Here is a 25,737-nt window from a genome sequence, read left to right as displayed (position 1 = left end):
GGCCAAAGTGTAATAGAAAATCAAACTAAGCTTTTGAGAATGGAGACGGGATTCGGCAATCTGATAAATCATGACTTTTAAGTAAGACACTGTATCGGGTAGCGACTACAAAAATAAAGGCAGAATGGCATCAAAACCAGGTTACAAGACCCTCACTAAAAAAAAGATAAACCAGTATCGTTACACTGATCACGAACCCAGCGTCTACGCCCGTTTCCAATACCTAACTCACGAAAACTAGCGGCCGTTGTAACCGTGAGCGGACCGATTTAGGCCAGCCTTAACTGTCCTACGTCCCCAGTACAACGCTGCCGAATTGATACCGCGTGTCACTCGCATCCATGTACGGCATATTGGCAGAAATCACGCCAGTCCAGAACGGTCCGAAGATCACGCAATCAACTGATTATATCAGTGAACGAATGCAAGCTGCGCGCTTGTGTCAACAATCAACACATTAATCAAACTCAAAACTGAGTGATATCTATCTTGGCATACTGCATAGACAATTATTATCATGTTCGTACAAGCAATGTTCATTGTTCGCCGTGCTCAGAATATTAAAAAAAGCAATACGTCCTCTAAATCAGTTGCCACATAATTATTCCCAACACAAATGCATTTTGAAACATACATTATCCAAACGCTATGATTTCTGAATTTTGACTCCTTCGCCCCATTTAATCCAACACCATCAGACACCCGCACGGCCCACCGGCCATATTTCGCACGTCTCAGTCTGTCTATTTCGCACGTCTCCGTCTGTCTAGTTCGCACGTCTCAGTCTGTCTAGTTCGCACGTCTCCGTCTCATAACGACTTGTAGAAGCCCTCCGGAAGTGTCGCCCGGACCAGACAGAACTGGCGTCACCAGCGCACAGTGGGCGATCCGGCCGGTGTAGCCTCGCGAAACCTATCGGCATTCATAACATCCATGTTTTTGAAGCTAGAACCACAATATTTAGGAGCAACCTTCTTGAATATCCAATGAGCATATGTTTTAAATAAGGACTATCTCTTTTAGGATTTGTGCTCTGTGGTGAGCTTGCAATTTGCCTAATTGCCGCTCGAATAACACATGAATACTTTTGAGGGTAGGTCGAAATTTATGACGATATGAGCTGGGTAGGATATTGAAATGGTGTGTACCTCCGTAGAAAATTGATTCTAAACCAACTTTTTATTCAAACGATTATGCCCTACCAATTTATACATATCATGAAACAGCGTAAATCTCGCCCGGCAAGACCCCATTTCATAACGTGACCCAAGCAGCAGGTTTGGTTTTTGGTAAATAACTTCGCAAAAAATGGCCGCAGAACCACGATTTTGACATCGTCGTGTTCGTCTTGCTCAGGCGCGTCGAATGGTATACTTTTTGTTCAGGTGAGGCCACCGTAAGGTATTGACCTCGAGTCAAGGTCAGGTCAGAGGTCTTCAAATCGCGAAGTTGGTCGAAGGAGGTCATATCGCATATCATTCGATTCGGCAGGTCTTCCGGAGTCCATTGGTGACCTTGTCGACTCTCTAGCTCAATTTGATTGGGAGTTATTGACGAAAAGCTCGTATGACCCTAGTGACGTCATAAATGACGTCATGCAAGGTCAACAATGCAAAAATGCCGCATCAGGTCTTGCAAGGAGTGCATGAAGTAACGATTCCATGTACTTGAGACAATTGAATATCATTCCTGGCGCCAAAATCACAGTTTTCATATTTCCCAATTGACTTAAAGGTGAGGTCACGTGACCAACCTGACTTAATGTGACATTTAGGAAAAATCTGAGATATAAAAGTTGTAACACCTCTAAAGGACAATTAGTCCTGCAAGTCCCACTTCCCTGTGAAAGTTACTCTGGCAGTGAGAGCGTTGCAAGGTTGCGACATCTGAGGATCGTGCAGAGGTTCATTTATGACGTCATAGGTCAGTGACCTGACCTGACTTGAAAGTGCGGTTGGTGTCACAAGATTCGGCGTGCATCAAAGGTCAGGTATGCCAAGTTGCAGCTCTCTATTGCCTGGGTGTTTTGAGCTATCGCGAAAACACCCTTTGTGGCATTTACCACTTGTGCTCAAGTGCACCGAGCCACGGCCAACCCTTAGAAGAAAAAGGTGTCTGGATGCCAGGGCTGCAAGTGGCTGCAAATTTTCACTGGCTCCCCTAATAGATAGTGTCTTAGTGCATGCGATACAGCATTATTTTCAGTTCATCCTCTTAAAACTTTTTTTGCTGGGCTTGGTTAATTCAGTGAACGTAATGTTCAGTGGTAGAAAAAAATATAAAAAGTTAACCTAATTATAAGACATTTTGAACTGATTTTGTCTACTTGCCTTCTATGGCAGAATCGTCTAAACATCTAAATTTCACATTCCATGCAAAATGGATGCTCAACACCTAGCAATTTCATCGTTCCGCAAAATATTCAAAGAGCGTAAAAATCGGCTGTGATTATCCCCCTTATGAAGTGTTACGGAACGCTGTCTTTAACGATACTTTTGTCGACGAAAAAATGTCTCCTGAGCCATGCAAATGCACTAATCGTAATCTTTGATGAATTTTCTGTCGACTAGTAGGGTGAAGTCGTATAAGAGTACGCACTTAGTGGATTTTTTGCTCTGATTTGTTAAATATTTGAAAGAAAGAAATCGCAAATATAGAATATCAAAGTTCATTGAATTCGCCATCAACCCATGAAGCAACGATCCTTCAGCGTAAATGGAAGTGGTCTAAAACTGACGTTTTCTGAACCGCTGCTGTTGCGTACTCTTACCACATGGGGTGTGTAAGAGTACGCACACCATGCGGGTGGAGTACGCGAGCATATAAACACACACCTATAGGCAGCTTTTACTGTCCAAATGCCTAACATCAAACTCAGAAGACAGTTAATGTAATTCTAGTATCAAAAAAGAAAAAAAAGAAAATAAATCTTGCATATCTATAAATCAAGAAATAATGAAGTCATGTGACTCTAAAAATGTACAATCATAAGGAAAATAAATCGTATTTAGAAGAATTTCGAGTACGCATCTGCCTCACAGTGCTCCATTGATGATAAACCTACAAAACAAACGTCATTGAGCGATATATCAATAATTTGATATTTCTGTATATTTGATATAATGTATAATTCTGCGTACTCTTACCCTCATGAACAGTGCGTACTCTTACCCTCCATGCAATTCGCGCACAAAACAACCCCGAAACATTGTGCAAAACTTCACAAACAGAATATTGCACTGCACAGTATTTCCCCAGAAAACCTCTCAAGTTTCCCACAGTAATCACAAAAATGTACCTTATCTCAACTGCCAAATATCAAAATTATTGTACCATACCATAATAATATCATAACGCTCCAAAATAATATTCATCGCCTTAAACTCAACAGCGTCGCCGCACAACGCCCACGTTCCGTTGGTGACAAACACGCACTGGCGCAAGGCCATATATAGTAGGTAGCGACACTGAGCGAATTGTTTACAGCCAGTTTCGATCCCGATGACGCAAATGTGTCGTCACGAGACAAAACAATATGGCCACCTCTAATGAGAACCAAGTGCAATAAGTTCCCGGATGTAGACAGCACTGACGTCACCGGGATCGAAACCGACGACATCAGTACTGGACCTATGGCGAAGCAAAGTAGTGACATCCCCGCACTGGCGGCTTCATGTCACTTCATGAACTCGACAAACCCGCGTTGCTAGGCAACCGAAACAGCTGATGCGTACTCTTATCGCCCGCGTCCTCTTACCCGCCCTTACCCTATGCGTTGTTTTCCAATTTTCGGAAAAAAGTGTCTTTGAGGTTTCGCGAGGCTAGACCGGCCCGATCGCCTACCGTGCAGCGGCGGTGGCCCGGTTCACACCGTGTTCGGTCACTACCTGTCCCGCGGGCGTCCTGTGCCGTGCCAGTTCACACAGTTGGAGCAGGATTACAGTCGGAGACGGCGCCAGAGTCCGAGTCGGAGTTGGGCTTGGATAACAGTCGCGGTAGAATTGGAGTTGGAGACTACTAGAGATGGGTTCAGTCGATTAAAGCATAATATGCGTAATTGAAATAGCTTGAACCAGCCTGATCAAACAGTAATGATCCAACGAAACATGCTAGTGTGCAAGCATCGCGATAATTTTTTCTAACAAATAGCGACAAAGTGGACACTGAGTTGACCTTTTTCAACCAAAATTTAGTAGTGAGAGGATCGGAATAGCAGAGCTTATTCTCATCGATTCCGTACATATTAATATCGACTTTGTATGCGCCAAATGCGCCAAATATCATCCCATGACATTTAGTGGACGCACCGCCCCTCGCCAATTACGATAAATGGAGCCACTAACCATTTGCGATTGCAATCGATAGATGGATCAGGAACCCCATTTTCGAACGCAGTTCAATTTCATATCGCATCACAGTCCCAATCTCCAATATTGCATGGGGCCCATTTGTGTCAGTCCCTACTCCTAGTCATAAAAGAATAGAGGCATGGCACTAGGCCAAAACTAGTATCGATTTTACGATTGTCTAGCATTTTACGACCGTCTAGCTAATCTAAGACAATCGAATCGTGCGCATAGCCAGCGTCAATGTAGCCCCAATCTATCACAGTAGGTCACTGCTGGGTGCTGACATAAACATTCCTCCAACCAATCCTTGTGCAAGTTTGAGTGTCATTACAGTATCTGCCACTCAATCTCAATAATATGCGACACAAAAGCAAAGGTTCATAACCAACAATCGACATACATCACCATGTTGGTTATGCACCTTTGCCTTTGTGGAGTAGTGATCTCAGCTTCATTGCAATGTAACTCTTTCAATCACAAGTCACAACCACACCTCATCAATACAACTTCAGGACTCAATGGTCATCCTGAGTCCTGATCAACATAATAACTGCCAGACAGTGGCTCATGATTCATGGACAGTGGCATCAGGACTGTCATAGGATGTCACTCAAAGTAGGAGAGAGAAGACCCACCACCATCCCTGGCACGCTACCTTGATCTGGTCGTTTTCGGTCTGGACGCGCGCCAGGCGGGCGGTGAGCTCCTTCACCCTGGCCTCCTGCTGCTCCAGCTGTGCCTCCAGCTCGGCCTCCAGCTCGCGGGAGTTCTCCTGGAACTCGTCCAGCTCGTCCCGGGACTCGGCCAGTCTGTGGAACGGAAAAGTGTGATGGGGTTGGGTCAATGAAGGTGAGCTGGAACTTCTTGAACCAAACCCAGTTGAGCATAATTTCTGTCTGATCTGTGGAAAACAAGCTCAAAGTAACCTAGGCAGACATCTGTGAACAATCTGGAACAGCTGGATAGAATTTATCAGAGGACAAGAAGGGGCCCTACCATGAGACCCTTATAACGTATTACTTTATAAATGAAAAATTTCCTTTTTACTTTGAAGTAACAGGTGGGCACTATGACAACTCGAAGAAAATAATTTGCTGAAAATGAGCTTACCTTATTTTCAAATCCTGAGCGAGACCCTTCCAAAATGCAATTTCTTCATCCTTTGTTGCAAACTCTGGTGACATGTCTCCCATTTTAAACTCAGAAATCTTCACCTATCTAGTGCAGATAACACAACAAAGCACTCACAAACACTCAAACACTGACAGGAAAATCAGCAGAAAATCTTCAACTGGCACCAACGCAGTCGGTGACACTACAGGGAAATAAGCTAAAATTAGAGCGCTCTATTTATTGCTTCCGCTACTTCACCGTCTCCCATAGGGTCCTGTGTTGAGCTGGTGTCGAGGCTCTAAAAATGACGCCGATTTTTGCACCCTTCTCACGAAAACCGCTCGGACCGCCTGGAAACTAATTGTTCCGCTCTAAAAATTTCATGATCGACGGGAAAATGAATGAGGAAAAGATTGGTCCTGAAATAATTCTGAACTCCCTGTAGAACATATCGAAATATGGCTGCAAACTAGGAGGATGTCAAAATCGACAAAACAATACAAATAAACTTACCGGTATTTTTTATTTTCCATGCATCTGTGTATGAAATCAGTCGGTTTTTCGGAAAGATCATCTTCTGTTTAATAAATAATTCTACAATTGCAATCGAGAAAAAAAAAACATTTCCGCTGTGACAGCAGTTTTGGCATTTTGCCAGTAGTGTGGCGTGCGCGGTGCTGCGTGGTGGTCGGGACGGAGTTGTGAGTATTTTCGGTGTTTTAAATGGTTGATGGCCATTTGAACCAGCTTTATATTATTTCCTACAAATTTTTGCATTAAATTATTGCTTTGAAAGACCATTGAAACCCCTTATCCCTTCATGAAACACGATCATATTCATCGTCGACGAAAATGGCGCGGGACTCCATGTGCATTCCGATCGAAATAAATCGTAAATTAAATAATATTCGATGATAAGTATCATATTCTAGTGACACATTTTCATAAAATAAGGCATAAACTTTGCAAGGAAGTCAACATTGGATAATTGGATTCATATTTTGCTCACATATCCTTGTAGTAGTCAATGGCTCAATTGTTAGATAAATGTGAGTATATGTTTTGGCTTGATGTTTGCTGTGAAACCACCCAGCCATTTGCTGGTTGAGTGGTTTTCTGATAATTACCTGATAATCATTTCTCCTTTTCCTTAAAAGAAACTAAAATTCCTTTCAAATTAATCCATTTTTAGGAAAGGTGGCTTGCTCATTGACATTTCATGTTCTTGTTTTGTTATTGCTGGCAGTGTTTTGATACAATAATGCAATATGAATTTTTTGCAATAATAAAACCTAAGACAAACTTAGTTAATGCGTCAATCAAACACCCAACAGAAAGATTGTGAGTCCTTGTGACGTGAAGTAGAATATTCTATGAATGTGTTATATAGAATATGCCAAATATCAAATTAATTATTATTTGATACTGATAGCTGAGCATGTGAATTATGCCACAATATAATTTCATTTTCTGGTTTTGAAATAGCCGGCAGTATTTTACTTCAACAAATGTAATATACATGTAATACATGTTGTTATGTTATGTTAAAAGATTAATAACAGCCAACAGAAGGGGCTGTTTCAGCAGATAATGTTTGTACCTTATGCATTACCTTTCTTTTCTGCAGGACCATGCTTCCGCTAGGTGGTCGACATTTGCCTCCTGAAGAAGTTGAGCAACATGAAGACCACCAGATGAGGTGTCTGCAGTTCATGTGGAACTCTGCAGACTACAAGTTATGCCAACCACAACCAAAGTGCTGTGATCATGGAGGCATGAACCTCATGACAACACTTCAGATTTGCTGTTGAACCAAAGTGTGATTCAAACCACCTGTGGCATCTCACTCAATGTTTGAACAGTGTGATTATTGTGCAGTGTTCAGCTGCAACTAAGACATTTATAGTGACTTGTTTTGCAATTAGCCACCAAAACATTTTTTGGGCTGGCTGCTGTATTTTGTTGTGCACTGCGCAATAGTGGTAGTGTTTTGTCACTTGTCAAGTTGTCAGTTGTGCATGTTGCATGTTTCTCTTCCCTCGGCCCTCATTATCAGTTAAGTGGTGAATTGGCATCACTCAGTCTCCCCAGATCTCCATTGACTGTCTGTCAACCACCTAACTTGAGATGGTATTTGCTAATAGTGTCAGAAAAGAAGTGATTGTAGACATTTTTAGGAGTATGAGCTCCGTTTCATGCGTGTTCCAGTGGTCATTTTGTCAGATGTCCCATAGTGTAATAAATGGAAACTGTTGTTCCCTTTTGAAGGTACTCGCGGATGCAGAAAGCGTTGGGCCTAATTATTAATCGCACCCTCCTATCAGCGACGCACGAAATCGACAAATATCATCCTTTTTAGAACAGGAGGAAACAAAAACTTGTGAACATAGCTGTACGCTGTACCTACAACAGTGCATAAGGAATTGAAATTCTGGGAGTTTTTGAAATTCGGAGAAACTAAAGTTGTCGACAGGTATGCCCCCTTGCACGTCAAAGACCGCCTAAAAAACAAACGTCTACAAATGAAGGCAGTATTCGTATGCTCGTTGTAATTGCAGCAGCCTAGCAACATGCATTGCGGTCCGATGGCGAATTACACTCGTGCTAAAAAAATATGCCGGTAACTGCCAATGCACTTATAGTTCTCTATATACCGTGGCACTTATGTCATAGGTGAGGAGAGGAAGGGTTATGTCATATGTCAACATCATAGAAATGGCTTCATCTGAGCTGTGCCTTTTGTACATAATTCAACCAATCTATGCATTTCGTTTCTTGCAATCTACTCATGCTTTCACTCCAGCTTCAGAGTAATCATCCCATATTGTACGTCTTAAGATATTGATTACTATGGCGGTTTGCAATTGCTAGCCACGTCTCACCTCAGTTTGGTGGCCCCGCATCGGCCCACTCGGCCGCTCTAAAATTGACTTACGGAGGAGGATGGTGGCTTTTATTTTAGCTTCTCCGCTGACTGCGGGGAGCGCCGTCGCCGAGGTAGGAGCAACAATTAGCTTATGTTTGGGACTAATTTCCACGCTTAATTAACATTTTAATGTTATTTTAATTACTTCATGTTCATCTTTGACGCATTCTCTTTCTATTGATACCATCCACCGGTCTGAGAATTACTGCCTTGCTGCGTAAGGGCCGATAAAAGATCACGCTTTTAGGGGTATCTCTTCAACATGGGGCAGGAGCAATAAATAGAGCGCTCTAATTTTAGCTTATTTCCCTGGTATGTCACCAACTGAACGGCAGCACCTCACCACCTCGCACACCCGCAGTCTTGGAGACAGTTAGACTTGAATCAAAAGAGTTTGGTCTTCAAATGCATATATAAATATTCCAATAAAATTTCGGAGCCTTTTTTCAGAGTTGAGGTGCCCCGAGGATCCACAAGCACCCAAAACACTCGCACTCCGGTCGCGCGGACCCACCCAACCTCTCGACGGCAACGCAACAAACTGACGGGACGGACCCAAAACACTGCAGCAGCTGAGCGACGGCCAACAGCTGATTGTTTAGTGCTGCCATATTAGATAAAACTTTGTCAGAGAAAAGAATGGAGAAAGCCACGATACTCGGGGTGCATTTCGCCTCCATTCGTTGAACAAATGCGTTGAATCCTTTCGCTGGTGAAGTCTGAGGCACATCTGTATTTCGTACGATTTAATATCGTTACTTTCCCAACTCCGAAGGTCAGTGGTGGTCTTGATCTACGACCCCGTCTGGGGTCAGCCACACAAAAAACATGACCTCACACTTGTCTTGTCTTTATTGGACCTTATACTCGTACTTGGTTGCAGGTGCTTTGAGACCAACAAATAAATTAAAACACTTGAATTAAAAATGAATGCAACATATACCAGATACTTTCCTCTTGACACCACCCTGAGAGCGTCCAAACTGACCACTTGACTAGCCCCCAGCCTCAAATTGTGAACGTAAGTACGTGCAAAGCAAACGATGCAATAGCGATTACACGAAGTGGCCAGTCTCTAGATTATCACACAAAACAGTAAAGCCGATTACGTACAATCAACATCAATTGTTTACAGTCGCGCTGACTAGTAAGTGGGTCAAACCAAAGCCCCGGTTACAATTGCTAAAGAAACATTACACAGAAGTCACAATATCAATTAGACGTCGCGTGCACAATATCACCTAGTGCAAAGTGCAGTGTCATGCACTTCGCAGAGTGCATGACACCGTACAACGAACACCAACACTCCCTTCGCACCATCGACAATACACCGCCGTTTGTGCGCCAACTCACACACGCCGATACAGAAACACGTGAGGGTATCGAAAGAACCATACTATACGCGACAATAAAATATAAATACGCATAAAATGCGTAATGCATTCAACAAAGTCGCATACGTGTGCGAAACGAGGGCGGAGGAAGATGCTCAATTTATTTAGTGTGAGGCGGCGAGTCTCATAAAGTAAGACACGACTGGTGTATGGCGGAGAGATTACAGCACCCTGACTACTAACTGGACGGACGACTAGTGAGTCTGGTGACTAGAACCACCGTCACCTTCCATGGACGGTCAACACTGGACGGATTCGGTTCGGACCGACCTGGTTTGGTTAGGCTACACATCATAACTGCAACTGAGATCAACTGACTGTGTTGAGCGGCTAGAGCCTTCTTCTATACCCTCGTAGACCCTCAATTCTCGGGTTTGCTGAGCAAACGAGCCTCGTAACTGTCCCAAGAGCAGCACGTGGGTGACCTGGAGTGGTAGTGCATCTTCTAGCAAATACGGCTAATGTAAATACGGCAAATACGGCTTCTACATCACCTACCCACTCATGTGTGCCTGGACGCCCCTTGCTATCCCCTTCGGGCGGGTCCGCCTCCGCCCACCGGTCGGAACCTCCCGTTGGTCACCGCTCGCGAATACACGTGACAACTTATTTGTAACATGACTAGACAGGGACTTCAGCTGAGAAGTCCTGTTCTGGGCCCAATCTTACCAAATGCCGTGAATGCGCATTCACGGCATTTGGTAACATTCAGAACTATTCCACCATTCACTTATTCATTCGCTCAGGCAACATTCAAAATCATTCATGCCAACAAAATCATTGGACAAGATTAGCTGGATGTCAACAAAAAGGATGTCTTTGATATCAGTGCCGTGAACTCCGGCCAGCTGTGCTGCCAAATCCTATTTACGACCTTGGTAAGATTGGGCCCATTCACTTGAGATCTCGAAAAACTCCGCCACCCTCTTCTCCGTCACGTTCGGCGTCTACTGCGGCACCACCTCCCACAGGCTCTGCAGCGTGAAGCCGTCCTTGAGTCTCTCCACGGCCAAACCAAGCTCGGGGCAGTAGACGGGCTCCCGGTCCTGGGGGGAAGGACGGGCGGCCGTCAGAGCGTCATCTCGGCACAACATACAGTCCGCAACTGATGTCAGAGGCTGAGAGAAGGAACAGATGACAGTGTAACCAATGCATGTAGGAAGAAACAGCTAACATATTATGGGAGGGTATAGGACAAATAGACGTGCTGAATTTCTTAATACAGACACAAAAATGAATCACAGACATTTCTTAAAGAAAACTTTCTCACAAATGCCGATTGCTAAATTTATCTTTAATTAAGGCCGACATGAAACACGCGACTTCTCGACACAATACGCTTAATTTCTCTCTTTCCGTTAATCATCCCATGCTTCCTCCGATACGGCCTGACGGCCTGCTCTCCCTCCCCCTTCCTCCCTCCCTCCTCCCCCGTCCTCCCACCTGGGCGTGATCTCCATCGGCGAAATAGGACGCGAACGTATCGGCAGGCGGGTCCACATCATCAATCTCTGCTATGTTGTCCAGGTCCGAACTGAGTTCCTCGGCAGTCAGTTGTGTGTCGGTCGCGTCCCGGGAGTACTGGACGCCGAATATGGGCGTCTCGCTAAACACCTGTCGGGGCAAAGATGAGACACAGAGAGGGATATAAGCTAGTGACAAAAGAAGGCAGAGAGGTTAAACTTAAAGATCACACTAGTTCAAAGAGTCAGGCTACGGAGTATTGAAGAATGCACTCCCATTGCAAATTAAGTGCATTTATTTATCTATTTAGTTATTTATTTATTTATTCGATCACCAACCGCGTAACCCCCACTAACAGGTGAAGTCACAAATATCCATGGATATTATGTGAATATCCATGGGTGATGGGACCACCCTTCTTTAACCCTCGCATGTGTGCGGCGTTTGCCAGCTTCTAATGTGTAGGGGGGGGGGGGTCGGTTGAACCCCCCCCCTTGCCGTTTGGCCCCTGATCGAGCTAGAGCTTCGCGAAAAAAACGAGCGTGTTGCCCGTGACGAGAGGAAGCCGATAATACCCAATTTTAAGGTCCTAGGTCATTGGTTGACCTTCCAGGTCAGGTCAATGACCCAAAGTCGGGAAAATCGGGATCTAATAGAAAGTCGTTAAGTGTGGCTGCTAAGGGGTTTTTCGGGGTGCTGATCACGAATATCGTGCTAGTTTTGATCACAGATGATGTCTTGAAGCATTTAGACCAGGTCGGGTCAGGTCAGGTCAGGTCAACCAGTAGGCGTCGTGACGGGTATTCGTAGTACGTGTCAACCGCCTCTGACAGCTTCGTAACATGTTACGAAGTCACCAAAACTACTTCGTAAATGTTCAAATGGTTGCTAAATTCGAATTCAGCTCCAAAAACTAGCCTAGAAACATGTAAAACTCGAAAAAGTGACCCGAGGTCACCCGAGGTCACCAAAGGTCAATGACCTGACCTGACCTTCAGGTGACCTTGGCACACACGGGAGTAACATCAAATCACATGTTTGAACGTTTGAAACCACGAAAAGCTTGCAAACACGCGGCTAGTGCGAGCCGACATACGCGAAATCGCGATTCCGGCCAAACATGGTCTCGGAAAAGAGGTCACAGGTCAAAGGTCATTTGGGTCAGGGTCATGAAATTTTCAGGGTAGGTGTAAAATTGATCAATGCGAGGGTACTGAAAGTTTCGTCGCGATCGGCCGCTTTTTACGCGAGTTATTCGCGAAAAACCATGGGGGGGGTCCATCCGACCCCCCCCCCCCTACACATGCGAGGGTTAAAACCGTTCAGTATATTCAGTATTCACAGATAACCAGTAATCAATCGGAATTAGAATAAAAATCAGAAGCAAGTATCTATATCGTGAAAATGTCATATTGTGTAAATAAATCCAGCTAACTATAGATGCCATCATTGCGCAAATAATCTACTCCAATGATCTTACCACTCACGTGCAACACATCCCCACCTGAAACAGCGAGTAGAGTTCCTTGTAGACCTCCGTGAGTTTTTCCTTGGGGTCGATACGGAATCCAAGCACATAGCCACCGCTGGCCTCTGTCGACTCAACCACCAGTGCCGGCCCGAACTTGGAGTCACGAGTGCGCACAGAGTCCATTTGCAGGTACGGCAGAGACATGTTGAACTGGGTGGACAGGGAGGTGGGTAAGCAGAGTGAGCAGAATTCAGTTGCAGATCGAGCGACGGTGAGTTTTACTGCAGGCAGCATGGAATGAACGTGTCAAACTGATGGATATATTGAAGGTAAGGCATGGTAAGGCGGAACCAACATTGTCAAACCCATGTGAACGTAAGGCCAGACAGCTAGAAAAACAAGAGTTTTCATTCCCTCATCCTTCCCCATCCCCCCAGAAAAAAAAACTAGAAGTTCTTCACTGTACATATGTAGCCGTTTCCAAATCTGCCCATCACGGCAAACTTGTTCTTTGATGGACCCCCCATCAATAAAACTAGATACCCGCAGCGCTCTTGCGTTGCCTTGGGCCAGAATTGGAGGAACGGTACTGACAGGGCGCACGCCGGGCCAAACCACCGAAACCAGACTGAGTTTCGGTGGTTTACTCTTCACTAGCGTCCTCACCTGTTCGTTCATATTGGCGAACCAGACGAGCCGCACATTAGTGATGATGAAGGTGCCCAGGTTGCCCTGGTCGGAGGAGAGGTTCCACACGCCGTTCACCCGGCTCACGATCTCCTCCTGGGGCAGCAGGCGCAGCTGCTTGTTGGACACCACAGCACCGCGCAGCTTCAGCTCGCTGCCGAATGCACGTGGTTCGGTAATGGGTGGCACGCTCGAGGTACGATACTTGGCTAATGAGCGGGCCGATGCAACAAGTAAAATGTTGTTTGAAGGTCATTGAATAGAAATTTTATAATAGGTAGTCAAATAGCACAACCTTCATATAGCACAAAGATCATGTAATACAACGTAAAAAAATTTAATGATTTTTTTATTATGTATTTTCATCTCCTACAACAGCATATGTCGAAGATCTCAGCAAACAAATATATGGAATAAAAACTATTGGTGGTTGCAAATTGCAATGTTTTATATGACTTTAATAGTAACCAGAACATCTTCTAATAGCAATGATTGTCAGTATATTAAAATTTGCACGACGATAAGCGAGAGTCCCGCTCAATTCATCATAACCAAAGCAACAAAGCATATCAAGCTCGGACAAATCCCGTTTTATCCCTCCAACCTAGTTCACTCTTTGCATCCATCCTTCCCACGCATTCCGAGGCCCACGTTCGTTTACCGGTAGAGTCTGGAGCTGGCGTAGGCCTTGTGCACACCATTCACAGACGTGAAGAGACGCTGGCTGCCAGGAGTCAGGTTGGTGAAGATGAACTCGAAGCGGGTGTTGCCCGCCTTGGTGAGGATGTAGAGGGCTTCGGTCAGACCGCGCAGCTTGGAGTTGACCTGTGGGGGCGGGCTGAGGCGTTAGTAGACGAGGATACGAGCCTATGCATACTGGTGGTGTGTACCGTGTCCCACATGGAGCCGGGTGTCCCGAGGAGCAAATGCTTTGAGCAAAAATGTCACTTGTGAATGGATTTTGTCTCAATCTTGACAGCTGAGCTGAGTAACAAGAGATGGGTATTGTGTAACTTTATCCAAAATAATACCCACACGCAAATAAAATGCAGATGAGTTACAAAATGCCAAACATGGGCCCATAAATGTTCAAGAGAAATACACTCAGTGTGAGAAGCTTCAAAGGTGCAGTGGCTTACAAAATTTGCAGAATAGGTTTTCAGATGTCACAAACACATTGAATCCCAGCAATCCCAGAAATAACAAGACATTTTTCCTCTAACCAACCTGTTTGACTGTGATGTTGAGCACGCAGTTGTAGCCGACAGAGAGGCTGACCCGGGGCATGGCATGGGAGTGCCAAATGACGCGGAGGTTCGTCACAAGCATCCGGCCTCGATCTCCACTGTTACCTGGTAATTACAGGGTTGGTAATGAGATGGTTAGGGGATGAATGCAGTCATATGTCGAGTGGTGAGATATCCATAATTCACATTTAAAAAATCTGGCATTAGCAGAATTTAGCACCATTGTAAATGGGCGAGCTGCCCAGCTAAAGGCCAGTGAGCATGAAAGGCAGCATCTGCAACCGACATTACAATTCACAGTTTTATCAAGTTACTTTGAGACATTTAACTAAGTAGGTAGGCATGCGTCATTGACATTGACACTTAACAGACATATTCCCTGTCGGATTTCACCTTTGGTGTCCTCCACTGAATCCAGGGTGTCTATGAGCTGCTCGCCAGGCCTCATCTTCATCTGGGCTGGGGCGATGTCAAACCTCACCTCCCGGTCCTCCCACAGCAGCGACATGGCCGCAACTCAGGCCTGTGCAGTCGGCTTGCGTGAGTTCAGAGGGAATGATGAACAATTTGTGATTCAGTTAAGTGGACTTATCTGTAAGAAAGTAGGTACATAAAGAAACAAGTGTACCTACACCAAGCAATTCGACCCATATCCAAAATTCCCATATACATATTGTTAATGGCGCCCGCGGTCCGCATTGAATCCCTCACCCTTCCTTTGATGCCACACGTCAGCAGCTCTAGCTGAGTCGGACTTGCACCTCTAGCTGAGTCGGGCGAGTGCCGATGTGGCAGCTGGCCGCGGTCACGTGACCGAGCGTGACCCTTGTGCGGGCCGAGTAGAGGGCGTTGTTTTGTGCCCGGTGTGCTGAGGGGCGGACGTGTGAGCTGGAGCTGCGCGAAATGTAAGTGGATTCTGTATTTGAATTATACTTTGTTCTTTCTTGATATTGCTATAAACATGCTGATCGATTCATTAACGTAATATAGTTGTTTGTTCGAGTTTGATTTATGTACGTGTTTACTTTCGCTAGGCAGAGTGAGCACCGCGGAGTCGGGCTGCTCGTGAGTCCGGGGATGTTTGGCGGCCGAGCTGTGGCTGTGGGTTCCCCCGTGACGGACCGTGTGGACGGAGCGATCTTCGTGATGAGATCGACTTGTTGAGCGCCGGAGACGTGAACAGCCGGTATGTCAAACGTTGCGTCTGAATTACTGTACGAAGTTGCCCGAATTGTTAAGTGTTAATTAATCGAGTAAATGATAGCGCTAATAGTAATTTTGGTTCTAGAATTGCAGCAATATTTATTTCATGTAATGTTCAATGCACGGCTCACAATATGTCGTTTTGTTCGGACATGTCGGTTGTGGACGTGATTGTGTACTGACCGGTGCATTGTCTGTGTGTTTGTGTCCGGGCAGTAACGGACAGTTTCGGACTGCCTCGAGAGCTGCAGACGAATAGAGGTCCAGTTGACGGCACAGCGTTTTTGACTACGAGGGCGCTCGGTTTGGCCCACGGCTGAGGCCGTGGCGGCTACAGTTACGGCTGAGTCTTCATCAGCCACGCCCGTCTGCGTCCGTCGGCTTCTCTGCTGCGCTGCGGTTGAGGACACCAGCCCGCGGCCGAGTGAGACGGTCTCCGATCGTGGGTGAGTGATTCTGGCATCATGCCAGGTCGGGAGGACGATAGAAGCCGGGTGGCCTGTCGCCTCTGGTGACTGTGCGCGGTGGCCGCGAGCACTAGCCCGAGGCTACAGTGGTTGGTGCCCGGGGCTACAGGTGATTGTGCTTCACGGTGTTTCGGGACGCCAGGGAGTAGGGGTCGGTCAGCTCCGCCGTGAGCAGTTGGGCTGTTGATAAGCGATGGACGCCGGGTCTGGGGTGGTGTGTATTGTGTGTGCACTACGCTAGTAATATCGTTAGTGTTTAAGTAGTAGTATTAGTGTTTAAGGTGTGTGTTTATTTATTTGTGATTGCACAGGTTGTGTTATGCGGAGTAGGTGTTTAGAATAGCTGATGTGGCTTAATCCTGGATCCTTGTTCGTAATTCTCCTCATCTTTTTGTCCTCTGCTTTCACAATGGCACCTACCAGGGAAGATTTGAACAGGCTAAAACTGACCGAGTTACAGAGAGAGCTAGAGTCTAGGGGACTTGATATCACAGGTAAGAAGAACGAGTTAGTGGATAGGCTGTTTGAGGCACTGATAGAATCAGAGACGCCCCCTCCAGCGCAGAAGGAAAGTCCTCAAATGCCCCTTGTGGCACCCGAGTCGGGATCTGCGGTTCCTGATGCTTCCCTACTCTTAGCTCGTTTAAGAATTATCCAGGAGAGACAGCTGGTTGAGCAGGAGAGGATTTCAGTTAGGGCAAAGGCAGAGCAGGATGATTCGAGACTTCAGGCTCGATCGGAGCAGTTGCAGATAGAGTTGCAACTTGCTGAAGTGGGTCACTATGACGAAGCTGCCCTTGAGCCCCTGAGGGTTTCTACAGCTAGTCAGGCTCCGCAGTCAGAGTCCGCGAGTGCACTGTCCTCGCAGGTGAGGCGTGCTCTGCTCCCTCCCACGGAGCTACGTCCATTCACAGGTAACGTGGAAGATTTTCGTTTATTTATGAGCGCCTTCGAGGCTCGTGTTGCCAGTAAGACTGATGATCAGGAGGAACTTTTATTTTATTTGGAACAGTTCACTAGCGGGAAACCGAACCAGCTGGTGAGGAGCTGTCTTCATCTGGGTGCTGCTGGATTCGTTGAGGCCAAGCAGTTACTCGAGACGCGGTACGGTAACACAATATGTTTAGTTGACTCATACGTTGAGAAGGTAAAGGGGTGGTCTCGGATCCTACCCGGAGATGTAGAATCACTGGACAAGTTTGTTCTGTTTCTGACGGAGGTAAAGAACGCCGTATCTGGCGTAGCTTTGAGTGAATTCGAACATCCATCAACTCTCCGCCTGATAGTTTCTAAAGTTCCTCCTCACCTGCAGGATCGGTGGCTTAGAGAAGTAGACCGCCTATGCCAGGAGGGGCGCGCTGTCAGGTTTTCCGATTTAGTTAAGTTTTTGGCCGCTGAGGTTCGGGTCAAGAAGAATCCGCTTTTTGGCCTTCGTTCTGCCAATGCTGACCGCCGGCCGGAGGCTCCTGGTGGACCTCGGAGGCACACGGTCAATGTGGCGCACGTGACAGCGCCGGGGGATCAGCGCTGCGTCTACTGTGGCGGTCCCCACAGTGTGGCGGACTGTGAGGTGCTGAGGATGAGGCCGTGGGTCGAGCGGCGAAAGGTCTTTATGCAGCATAAGTTATGTTTTGGGTGCCTAAAGGTGGGGCACCAGGTTCGGTCCTGCCGGCGGCCGCTGGTCTGCGGCGTCTGTGGCGGGCTCCATCCCTCTGTCATGCATGGCGAACCGGGCGGGGGACCGGCACCACCTTGGGTTTCAGGCTCTCGGCCGGATCAGTGGCATCAGCGGCCGAGTCCTCGCGGTAGTACGTCTCAGAGGATGCAGCCAGGTGACATGATTCCGCCCGGCGGAGTCGGGACAGCGGTGGTTCCGTACCGCGGCGGCGCGGGTCCGCCCATGAGTGCGCCGGTGGCGCCGCCTGCTGGTGCGGCGGTGGCGACACCTGTTGGTACGGCGATGGCGCAGTCCGCCGCGGCGGCGGGGTCTGCATCGCGCGGTGGATCCGCAGGCGCTGTTGTAAGTGCAAGCCTTGGACTGCAGGGTGCAGGTCGCACGGCCCTCCCTGTAGTTGCGGTGCGGCTTCGTGCTCCAACAGGCAAAGTGATCGTGACGAATGGGTTTTTTGATCAAGGGTCGTCGGGAAGCTTCCTGACTGAGCGACTCGCAGAGCGTTTGGGAGTGCAAACTGAGCGCACGACCATCTCTATCGAGACCGTGGGTAACGATAGGAGGAGCATGTCCACTTCGATAGCTCCAGGGTTAGAAGTAAGCGCTCTAAACGGCGGTGAGTTCCACTCTCTACCGCCACTATTGACTATTGACGCGCTTCCGGTCACCCAGGCCGACCGATGTCAGGGAAGTGAGCTAAAGGCTGCGTCCCACCTGGACGGTGTAGAGCTTCACGAGCTGGATGTACCGGTGGAAGTTCTGATCGGTTCTAACTGTGCCGAACTGATTGTGGCGAGAGAGGTTCGTTCTCCTCCCCAGGGCGAGACTGGTCTGTGTGCTGTGCGAACTGTACTGGGCTGGTATGTGATGGGACCGGTCCGGGAAGCCACCGGTTCGGGAGAGAGGTTCACGGTGAACTTTCTGAGGGTGCAGGAGATGTCTGTTTCTGACCATGACGCTGAGGATAGTTTGTACAGGAAGATGTATGATAATGACTTCAAGGATTTGTCGGACGATCGTGAGTGCTTCTCTGTGGAAGATCACGAGTGGCTCGCTGATGTTCTGCCCCGAGTGAGGAGAGATGATGATGGATTTTTTGAGGTTCCTCTCCCTAAGAGGGATTTCGGTGCGCTGCCTGACAGCATGCCGGTGGCGTCAAAGCGTTTGGACTCGCTGAGGAAGCGTTTCAATGCAGACCCAGAGTACTTTGACGCGTACAGACGTGTCATTTCCTCACTGGCGGAGGATGGATACGCAGTTCCGGTGCCAGAGGGAGATAATGGGGGTCATCCGATCTGGTATCTCCCTCATCACGGCGTCTTTGAACCGGAAAAAGGTAAACTGCGTGTGGTGTTTGACTGCGCGGCCAAGAGTCGTGGGGTCTGCTTGAATGACCTGTTGAAGAAGGGACCGGTGCTGTCAAACTCCCTCTTGGGAGTACTTTGTCGTTTCCGTGAAGGAACGGTCGCATTCACATGCGACATCCAGTCAATGTTCCATAGAGTCCATGTGCCCATCTGTGACTCTGACCTACTGAGGTTTCTGTGGTTTAAAGACGACAATCCTGACGGTGAGGTAGTCGTGTGGAAAATGAGGTCTCATGTTTTCGGAGCCCTGTCCAGCAGCAGTGTGGCCAGCCTGGCACTGACCTGCTGCGCTGAGGAGGGTCGGCTGCGGCATCCTGAGGCCGCCGACGCTCTGCTTCGGAAAACATATGTCGATGATACCCTTTGTTCCACAAATTCTGTCGAAAGCGCAGTTCAGCTAGCGCGTGACCTGAAAGACTTGTGCAAAAACGGAGCGTTCAACTTGACAAAGTTCTCAAGCAACAGTTCTGAGTTTCTTAAGGAGATCCCTGTCGGTGACAGGGCAAAAAATGTGAAGACTTTAGACCTGGACAGGGACACTCTGGGTACCGAGCGTGCGTTAGGCCTGAAGTGGTCTATCGTAGACGACTCGTTCTGCTTCCAATTCTGCAACAAGCAGAAACCTGCGACAAGGCGCGGTCTGCTGTCGACAGTCAGCTCGGTGTTTGACCCGCTGGGAATTGTCTCTCCGGTGACTCTGTTGGGCCGAGTGCTGCTACAGAAACTGTGCCTGCTCTCCTGTGGCTGGGATGATCCGCTCCCTAGTCCGCTGGCGGAGGACTGGCAAGAATGGCTGGACCAAGCCAGCGAGCTTGACAATGTTCAGCTGAGGAGGTGCACCGTCGGCCCTCCCGGGAAGGTGTTGAACAGTCAGCTGCATGTCTTCGCTGATGCGAGCGAGACGGCATACTCCGCCGTGGGTTACCTGAGAAGAGAGATTCTTACCCCTGAGGGACAGGTCGAACGTTTTGTGACTTTTTTTATGGGAAAGGCACTAGTAAATCCCGTTCGTTTCGTGTCGGTGCCAAGACTAGAGCTGGCTGCAGCGGTGCTGGCAGTTAAGGTGAGAAGACTGCTGGTGAGAGAGTTGGATGCCACATTTGATTCATTTCACATGTGGACCGACAGCACGGTGGTCCTGAGCTTCATCCGGAACCGAACCACACGGTTCAAGACGTATGTGGCGAACCGGCTCGCCTACATACATGATGGTTCAGAGGTGGCCGAGTGGGCGCACGTGCCATCCAAGTTGAACCCTGCCGATGTAGGTTCTCGTGGCTGTTATCCTTCAGGTCTGGGACCGTGGCTGAGGGGACCTGAGTTTTTGGATGGTGAGGCTGGTGGCTGGCCCTCAGACCCAGCTGTTCACGCTGAGATCCCTCCGATTGAGGTGAAGTCCGCTCCAGTGACAGTGGCTCTGGTGTCTGCCGGCACCGGACAGAAGGGTCCAACGGACGCTCTAATCAGTCATTTTTCGTCCTTTGACAGACTCAAACGGGCGGTGGCATGGTATCGGAGGTTCTTCTGTGTCATCCGGAATGGTTCATTTCGCAGGTGGTGCATGACCCGCCGAAGGGGGCTTCGGCGGCGTGACCACGTTGGTGAGGCCTCTCTGGTTGTGTCCGACCTGCATGAGGCAGAGCGTGCGATCTTGCGGCACGTCCAGCGGGAACTCCCCGAATTTCCTGGTAGAGACTGTGACGATGGTCCAACTGAAGTGAGTTCGAGTAGTCCTCTGAGAAAGTTACGGCCGACCATGCAGAGTGGTCTGCTGGTGGTTGGTGGTAGGCTGTCTCGATCTGATTGTGTCTCTGAGAGTGAGAAACACCCGGTGATTCTCCCCCGGGATAGTCACGTGACACGATTGGTGATCAGAGAGGCTCACCAGAGAGTTGGTCACGGGGGGAGAGACCACACTTTTTGGGACCTGAGACGTAAGTTTTGGGTCATTGGAGCGGGAACAGAGGTCCGGAGGTTGATCCGATCTTGTGTGGTGTGTAGACGGGTAAATGCCCGTCCCCAGCATCAACTGATGGCTGAGCTGCCTCGGGAGCGCGTCTCGGCAGACGCGCCGGCGTTCTCGTCGGTGATGCTGGATGTCTTCGGACCAGTGTTGGTCAAGACTGGACGGATTGAGCGAAAACGGTATGGACTTATGTGTGTCTGTACGATGACACGAGCTGTTCATGTGGAAATTCTGAGTTCATTGAGTTCTGATTCACTTATCAATGCCATTCGACGCATCAGTGCTCGAAGAGGCCAGATCACCCAAATCCGAAGTGATATGGGAACGAACTTGACTGGCGCCGATCGCGAACTCCGTGAGGCGCTGAGAGAGGTTCGCCAGAGTGATCTGCAGCGCGCAGCGCTGAAGCAGGGTATCGATTGGAGTTTCAACCCTCCCACTGCTTCTCACTACGCTGGTGGTGTCGAAAGACAGATCCGGACGTTTCGTAAAATCTGGCGATCTATGCCTACTCAGCGCGTGGATGACGAAACGCTCAGTACCTTGTTCTGTGAAATCGAGTCGATCATGAACAGTCGCCCGTTGACATACGTGTCGACGGCCTCGGGTCAGGTGGAACCCCTGACGCCGGGTCACCTGTTATTCCTGAGGGGTTGCGTCGGACCCATTCCTGGTGAGTTTTCTGAGGCCGACTCACTGCCGCGCCGCCGATGGCGTCATGTACAGTATTTGGCTCAGGAGTTCTGGCACCGCTGGAAGCGGGAGTATTTGTTATCACTGCAGACGCGACAGAAGTGGACGCGTACTGCCACGAACCTGGGACCGGGTGATATTGTTTTGTTAGTAGATCAAGATGTACCTAGAGGTAAGTGGAGGATGGGAAAGATAGTTAAAGTTTTTCCCAGCCGGGACGGGCTGGTTCGAAAGGCTCTGGTCAAAACGTCTACGTCGGAATACCTGAGGCCAATCCATAAGATGGTCCTGATCAGCACGGAGTCTGATCTGCGGTAGACGTGCAGTGTCCGCGTCCCATTGTGGGTATTGGTTTGAACGGACCTGCAGCTGTAGTGTACGATATGTAGGCAAACATCAGGTGAGTGACTTATGTAGAATTCGTGTAGTTAAGTTTTAGTGGGTAAGTGCAGTGTCCCAACGGGATAATTGTTAATTGTTTGCTAGTTGTTAGATAAGTAAGGCCGTCAGGATGTTGTTTTGAACTGATGCAGCTGTTAGCTCGTTAAGTCCGTAAACCACTGATGGTGATTTGACTTTGATCGGGCGCCGTGTTCTGTTAGTTCGGCCGCCCTTGCTCCGGTCGTCCGAAGGGGGGAGTGTTAATGGCGCCCGCGGTCCGCATTGAATCCCTCACCCTTCCTTTGATGCCACACGTCAGCAGCTCTAGCTGAGTCGGACTTGCACCTCTAGCTGAGTCGGGCGAGTGCCGATGTGGCAGCTGGCCGCGGTCACGTGACCGAGCGTGACCCTTGTGCGGGCCGAGTAGAGGGCGTTGTTTTGTGCCCGGTGTGCTGAGGGGCGGACGTGTGAGCTGGAGCTGCGCGAAATGTAAGTGGATTCTGTATTTGAATTATACTTTGTTCTTTCTTGATATTGCTATAAACATGCTGATCGATTCATTAACGTAATATAGTTGTTTGTTCGAGTTTGATTTATGTACGTGTTTACTTTCGCTAGGCAGAGTGAGCACCGCGGAGTCGGGCTGCTCGTGAGTCCGGGGATGTTTGGCGGCCGAGCTGTGGCTGTGGGTTCCCCCGTGACGGACCGTGTGGACGGAGCGATCTTCGTGATGAGATCGACTTGTTGAGCGCCGGAGACGTGAACAGCCGGTATGTCAAACGTTGCGTCTGAATTACTGTACGAAGTTGCCCGAATTGTTAAGTGTTAATTAATCGAGTAAATGATAGCGCTAATAGTAATTTTGGTTCTAGAATTGCAGCAATATTTATTTCATGTAATGTTCAATGCACGGCTCACAATATGTCGTTTTGTTCGGACATGTCGGTTGTGGACGTGATTGTGTACTGACCGGTGCATTGTCTGTGTGTTTGTGTCCGGGCAGTAACGGACAGTTTCGGACTGCCTCGAGAGCTGCAGACGAATAGAGGTCCAGTTGACGGCACAGCGTTTTTGACTACGAGGGCGCTCGGTTTGGCCCACGGCTGAGGCCGTGGCGGCTACACATATCAATATCAGTTGGGGAAACTACGAGGGGAAGATCCAAAAATTGATTGGTCAATAAAAACTTTTGATGACCATATATGGGCATAAATGCAGCCCTCGCTACTACGGAAGAAAAATGGTATAATGTGCCGGTACTTGTGGTATCTCGTCTGCTTATCGGAGAAAAAAGGCTTCCATTTTCCACAAGGAATTAACTCGATTTGATTAAATTCGGCGAATTCACTCGAAAATGGCGATGGGAAAACGGCTTTTCTGCAGATTCTGGGCGTCACAATCAGCTGGCCATTCTTTAAATGGATTGGTGTTTTGCAAGAAAATTGTTAAAAGATTTAATTTGATTTGAATAAATTAAGATATTTAATTTCAGAATAATAATTTAGCAAAAATTGGAAAACCATAAACATTTAACAAAATAATAAAAATAATGACATATTCAAACCACGGTGCTGCTTACATTTTCTGACACCAATCACTGTTTGACCTTGTATTGTAACTCTGCGATTTCACTTAGATCTGCCAGTGGGCAGTGCATTGTGCACCAAGTGAGTGTAGGCCTCGTTTGGTTAAAAAACATTTGTATGCCTTATTTTTTCATTTGAATGCTAGGATGCATGGAAAAGGTGAAGTTGTCTGATTTTATGACCATATATGGTCATCGCCCCGCCCACTCCAGCCGTTGATTGATTGGCTGATCCAATTTTTGTTTGACTCCTCATAGTTTCCCCAACTGATATTGATACAGCAGTCAATATCAATATGATTGTTTGTTAATTGGGGCTTTAAGGCACACCGACTTTTAACGTCATTTTGCGCCTAGCAATATCAATATGAATATTAATAATCGAAGAAAGCTGAATAGTGAAACGCCTTTATTGCTATGACAACCTGAAGCTGATAAGCACGGCTGATAAGGATATCAATCATGATCTTGCTGTGTAACGAATCAAGCAGGCGGTATTTTTTGTAGGTACCTTGTTATGTGGCCTAGCTAGAAAATAACAATAAATTAAAACAAACCAACTCAGTCACATACGCAGCCTGTTGATTATACACCTGTTGCCATGGAAACAAATGAAACAGGAGCGCAAGGTTTGTCGATGCTACCATATTCGGGTAGAGTTTTTCCTTGCTGTTCTTTCTTTACCCGATGGACTAACACTGAGGGCTATTTGTATTCACGATCTCACGATCACGGGCACCGCAGGCAAACTGCTGAGTGCGGCATGTGCGGTTCAGTTCAGTTCAGTTCAGTTCATTTTATTGAGTGATAAAAACAAAACAACAAAGTTCAGTGGCGGATCGGCGCAAAAGATAAACTTAACCCGCGACCGCCTGGGGGGGGGTCGGATCCGACCCCCCCCCCCTCCGTTTTTCTTGAATAACCCATGAACCGCTTACGCTATGTACTTGAAACTTGGCATACCTTCTCCCCCATCAATTTGACGTCTTCTGTGCAATTTTTAAGAAAAAATTTCCCAAAATTTTTGAGATATATCGATTTTAGTGATGTAACTACATGGCGTTTTCAGTAAAAAAAATGGTAAATGTTTAAAAAATCGCCAAAAATCGAGGTTTTAAGCAAATTGCAAATTAAGGACATGAATAGACGCAGCTCAACGAGTTCTTTAAAATGGCTATCTCGGATTTTCCATAAAATGCGTTTTTTACCCCTAAAAATTCAAAAAACTATATTTTTTGGAAAACACCTGATAAAATCCAAAATTTTTCGAATTTCCAAATAACCGTAATATATGTCATAGAGCTCTATAAGAACATAAGATGTCCAAAATTTCAACTTTCTATCTTGATTTTTGACCCCCAAATTGTAAAAAATAGCTCCAACATGCATAGGGCATGGTGACGTCATAAGCATTTTCGTGAATTAGAGGCATTTCTGAACATCGCATATAAAAACAAATGGCACCACTAGATTCCTGGGACAAAGCTCGTCTAGAAAAGTGCATTTTTATGTCAAAAATAAAAAGTTGAAAAATTGACCTTTTTCTGGGCCCTCGTTTAGTTATGTATGGTATAAACGATTTTTTATGCTTTTGCTGCACACTTATCACCAGCACAGTGACTTGGGGTTACATATAACCATTAACATCGGATTCGGCGTGAAAAATAAGCCATAAAACATGTGTCGCACGCCCATGTAGCAGAAAGTGAAAACCGTGACCTTTCGTGACCTGACGTGACCTTGACCCGTACT

General features: G+C 47.3%; 4 protein-coding genes across 17 annotated transcripts in view; 2 read left to right on the top strand and 2 right to left on the bottom strand.

The window, feature by feature from the left end:
• The window catches only part of LOC122368601 (nuclear distribution protein nudE-like 1-B), a 50,679-nt gene extending 41,740 nt beyond the window's left edge, over window positions 1-8,939 (bottom strand). Inside the window, exons 1-3 of one of the 6 annotated variants that reach the window (XM_043342703.1) lie at window positions 8,720-8,939; window positions 5,460-5,652; window positions 5,005-5,158 (exon numbers count right to left, since the gene is read on the bottom strand). In XM_043342703.1, the coding sequence (XP_043198638.1) occupies window positions 5,005-5,158; window positions 5,460-5,542 (237 nt within the window). In that variant the 5' untranslated portion in view covers window positions 5,543-5,652; window positions 8,720-8,939. Of the gene's footprint in view, window positions 1-5,004; window positions 5,159-5,459; window positions 5,665-8,719 lie in introns of all 6 variants that reach the window. The other 5 variants (XM_043342705.1, XM_043342706.1, XM_043342707.1 and 2 more) reach the window with 5 other exon arrangements.
• Window positions 8,940-9,221: 282 nt separating this feature from the next.
• Window positions 9,222-24,581, bottom strand: LOC122368605 (Bardet-Biedl syndrome 5 protein homolog). 8 transcript variants are annotated; one of them, XM_043342719.1, is made up of 8 exons: window positions 24,559-24,581; window positions 15,045-15,174; window positions 14,632-14,756; window positions 14,066-14,229; window positions 13,384-13,558; window positions 12,751-12,927; window positions 11,226-11,396; window positions 9,222-10,828 (listed from the first exon to the last, which is right to left on the bottom strand). In XM_043342719.1, exons 2-8 carry the CDS (start codon window positions 15,157-15,159, stop codon window positions 10,730-10,732), a joined length of 1,026 nt encoding a protein of 341 aa, XP_043198654.1. In that variant the 5' UTR covers window positions 15,160-15,174; window positions 24,559-24,581; the 3' UTR covers window positions 9,222-10,729. The 8 variants fall into 8 exon arrangements, with proteins under 8 accessions (XP_043198654.1, XP_043198656.1, XP_043198659.1 ...); XM_043342721.1 differs by having other exon boundaries at window positions 24,497-24,576; XM_043342724.1 differs by lacking the exon at window positions 24,559-24,581 and adding an exon at window positions 24,466-24,480.
• On the top strand, window positions 15,709-19,561 carry LOC122368600. The gene is made up of 3 exons (XM_043342701.1): window positions 15,709-15,837; window positions 16,071-19,207; window positions 19,549-19,561. Exons 2-3 carry the CDS (start codon window positions 16,668-16,670, stop codon window positions 19,559-19,561), a joined length of 2,553 nt encoding a protein of 850 aa, XP_043198636.1. The 5' UTR covers window positions 15,709-15,837; window positions 16,071-16,667.
• On the top strand, window positions 20,483-23,509 carry LOC122368604. 2 transcript variants are annotated; one of them, XM_043342717.1, is made up of 2 exons: window positions 20,483-22,889; window positions 23,019-23,509. In XM_043342717.1, exon 1 carries the CDS (start codon window positions 20,922-20,924, stop codon window positions 22,335-22,337), a length of 1,416 nt encoding a protein of 471 aa, XP_043198652.1. In that variant the 5' UTR covers window positions 20,483-20,921; the 3' UTR covers window positions 22,338-22,889; window positions 23,019-23,509. The 2 variants fall into 2 exon arrangements, with proteins under 2 accessions (XP_043198652.1, XP_043198651.1); XM_043342716.1 differs by having other exon boundaries at window positions 20,483-23,170; window positions 23,404-23,509.
• Window positions 24,582-25,737: the final 1,156 nt, after the last annotated feature.

Source organism: Amphibalanus amphitrite, unplaced genomic scaffold (assembly GCF_019059575.1).
Source record: "Amphibalanus amphitrite isolate SeventyFive unplaced genomic scaffold, NRLGWU_Aamphi_draft 000960F_arrow, whole genome shotgun sequence".
Lineage (NCBI taxonomy): Eukaryota > Metazoa > Arthropoda > Thecostraca > Balanomorpha > Balanidae > Amphibalanus > Amphibalanus amphitrite.
The sequence above is the reverse complement of the archived record's forward strand: the minus strand, read 5'-3'. Positions and strand labels throughout refer to the sequence as shown.

Bases quoted from the DNA above. Each gene is read 5' to 3' on its own strand.
- LOC122368605 (XM_043342719.1), bottom strand. From the start codon at position 15,159: ATGTCGCTGCTGTGGGAGGACCGGGAGGTGAGGTTTGACATCGCCCCA. The intron at 14,230-14,631 runs GTTGGTTAGAGG...CCGCCCCCACAG, and splicing joins TCAACATCACAGTCAAACAG to GTCAACTCCAAGCTGCGCGG. The intron at 13,559-14,065 runs GTAAACGAACGT...TGCATTCGGCAG, and splicing joins GCCAGCTCCAGACTCTACCG to CGAGCTGAAGCTGCGCGGTG.
- LOC122368604 (XM_043342717.1), top strand. From the start codon at position 20,922: ATGACCCGCCGAAGGGGGCTTCGGCGGCGTGACCACGTTGGTGAGGCC.
- LOC122368600 (XM_043342701.1), top strand. From the start codon at position 16,668: ATGTGGCTTAATCCTGGATCCTTGTTCGTAATTCTCCTCATCTTTTTG.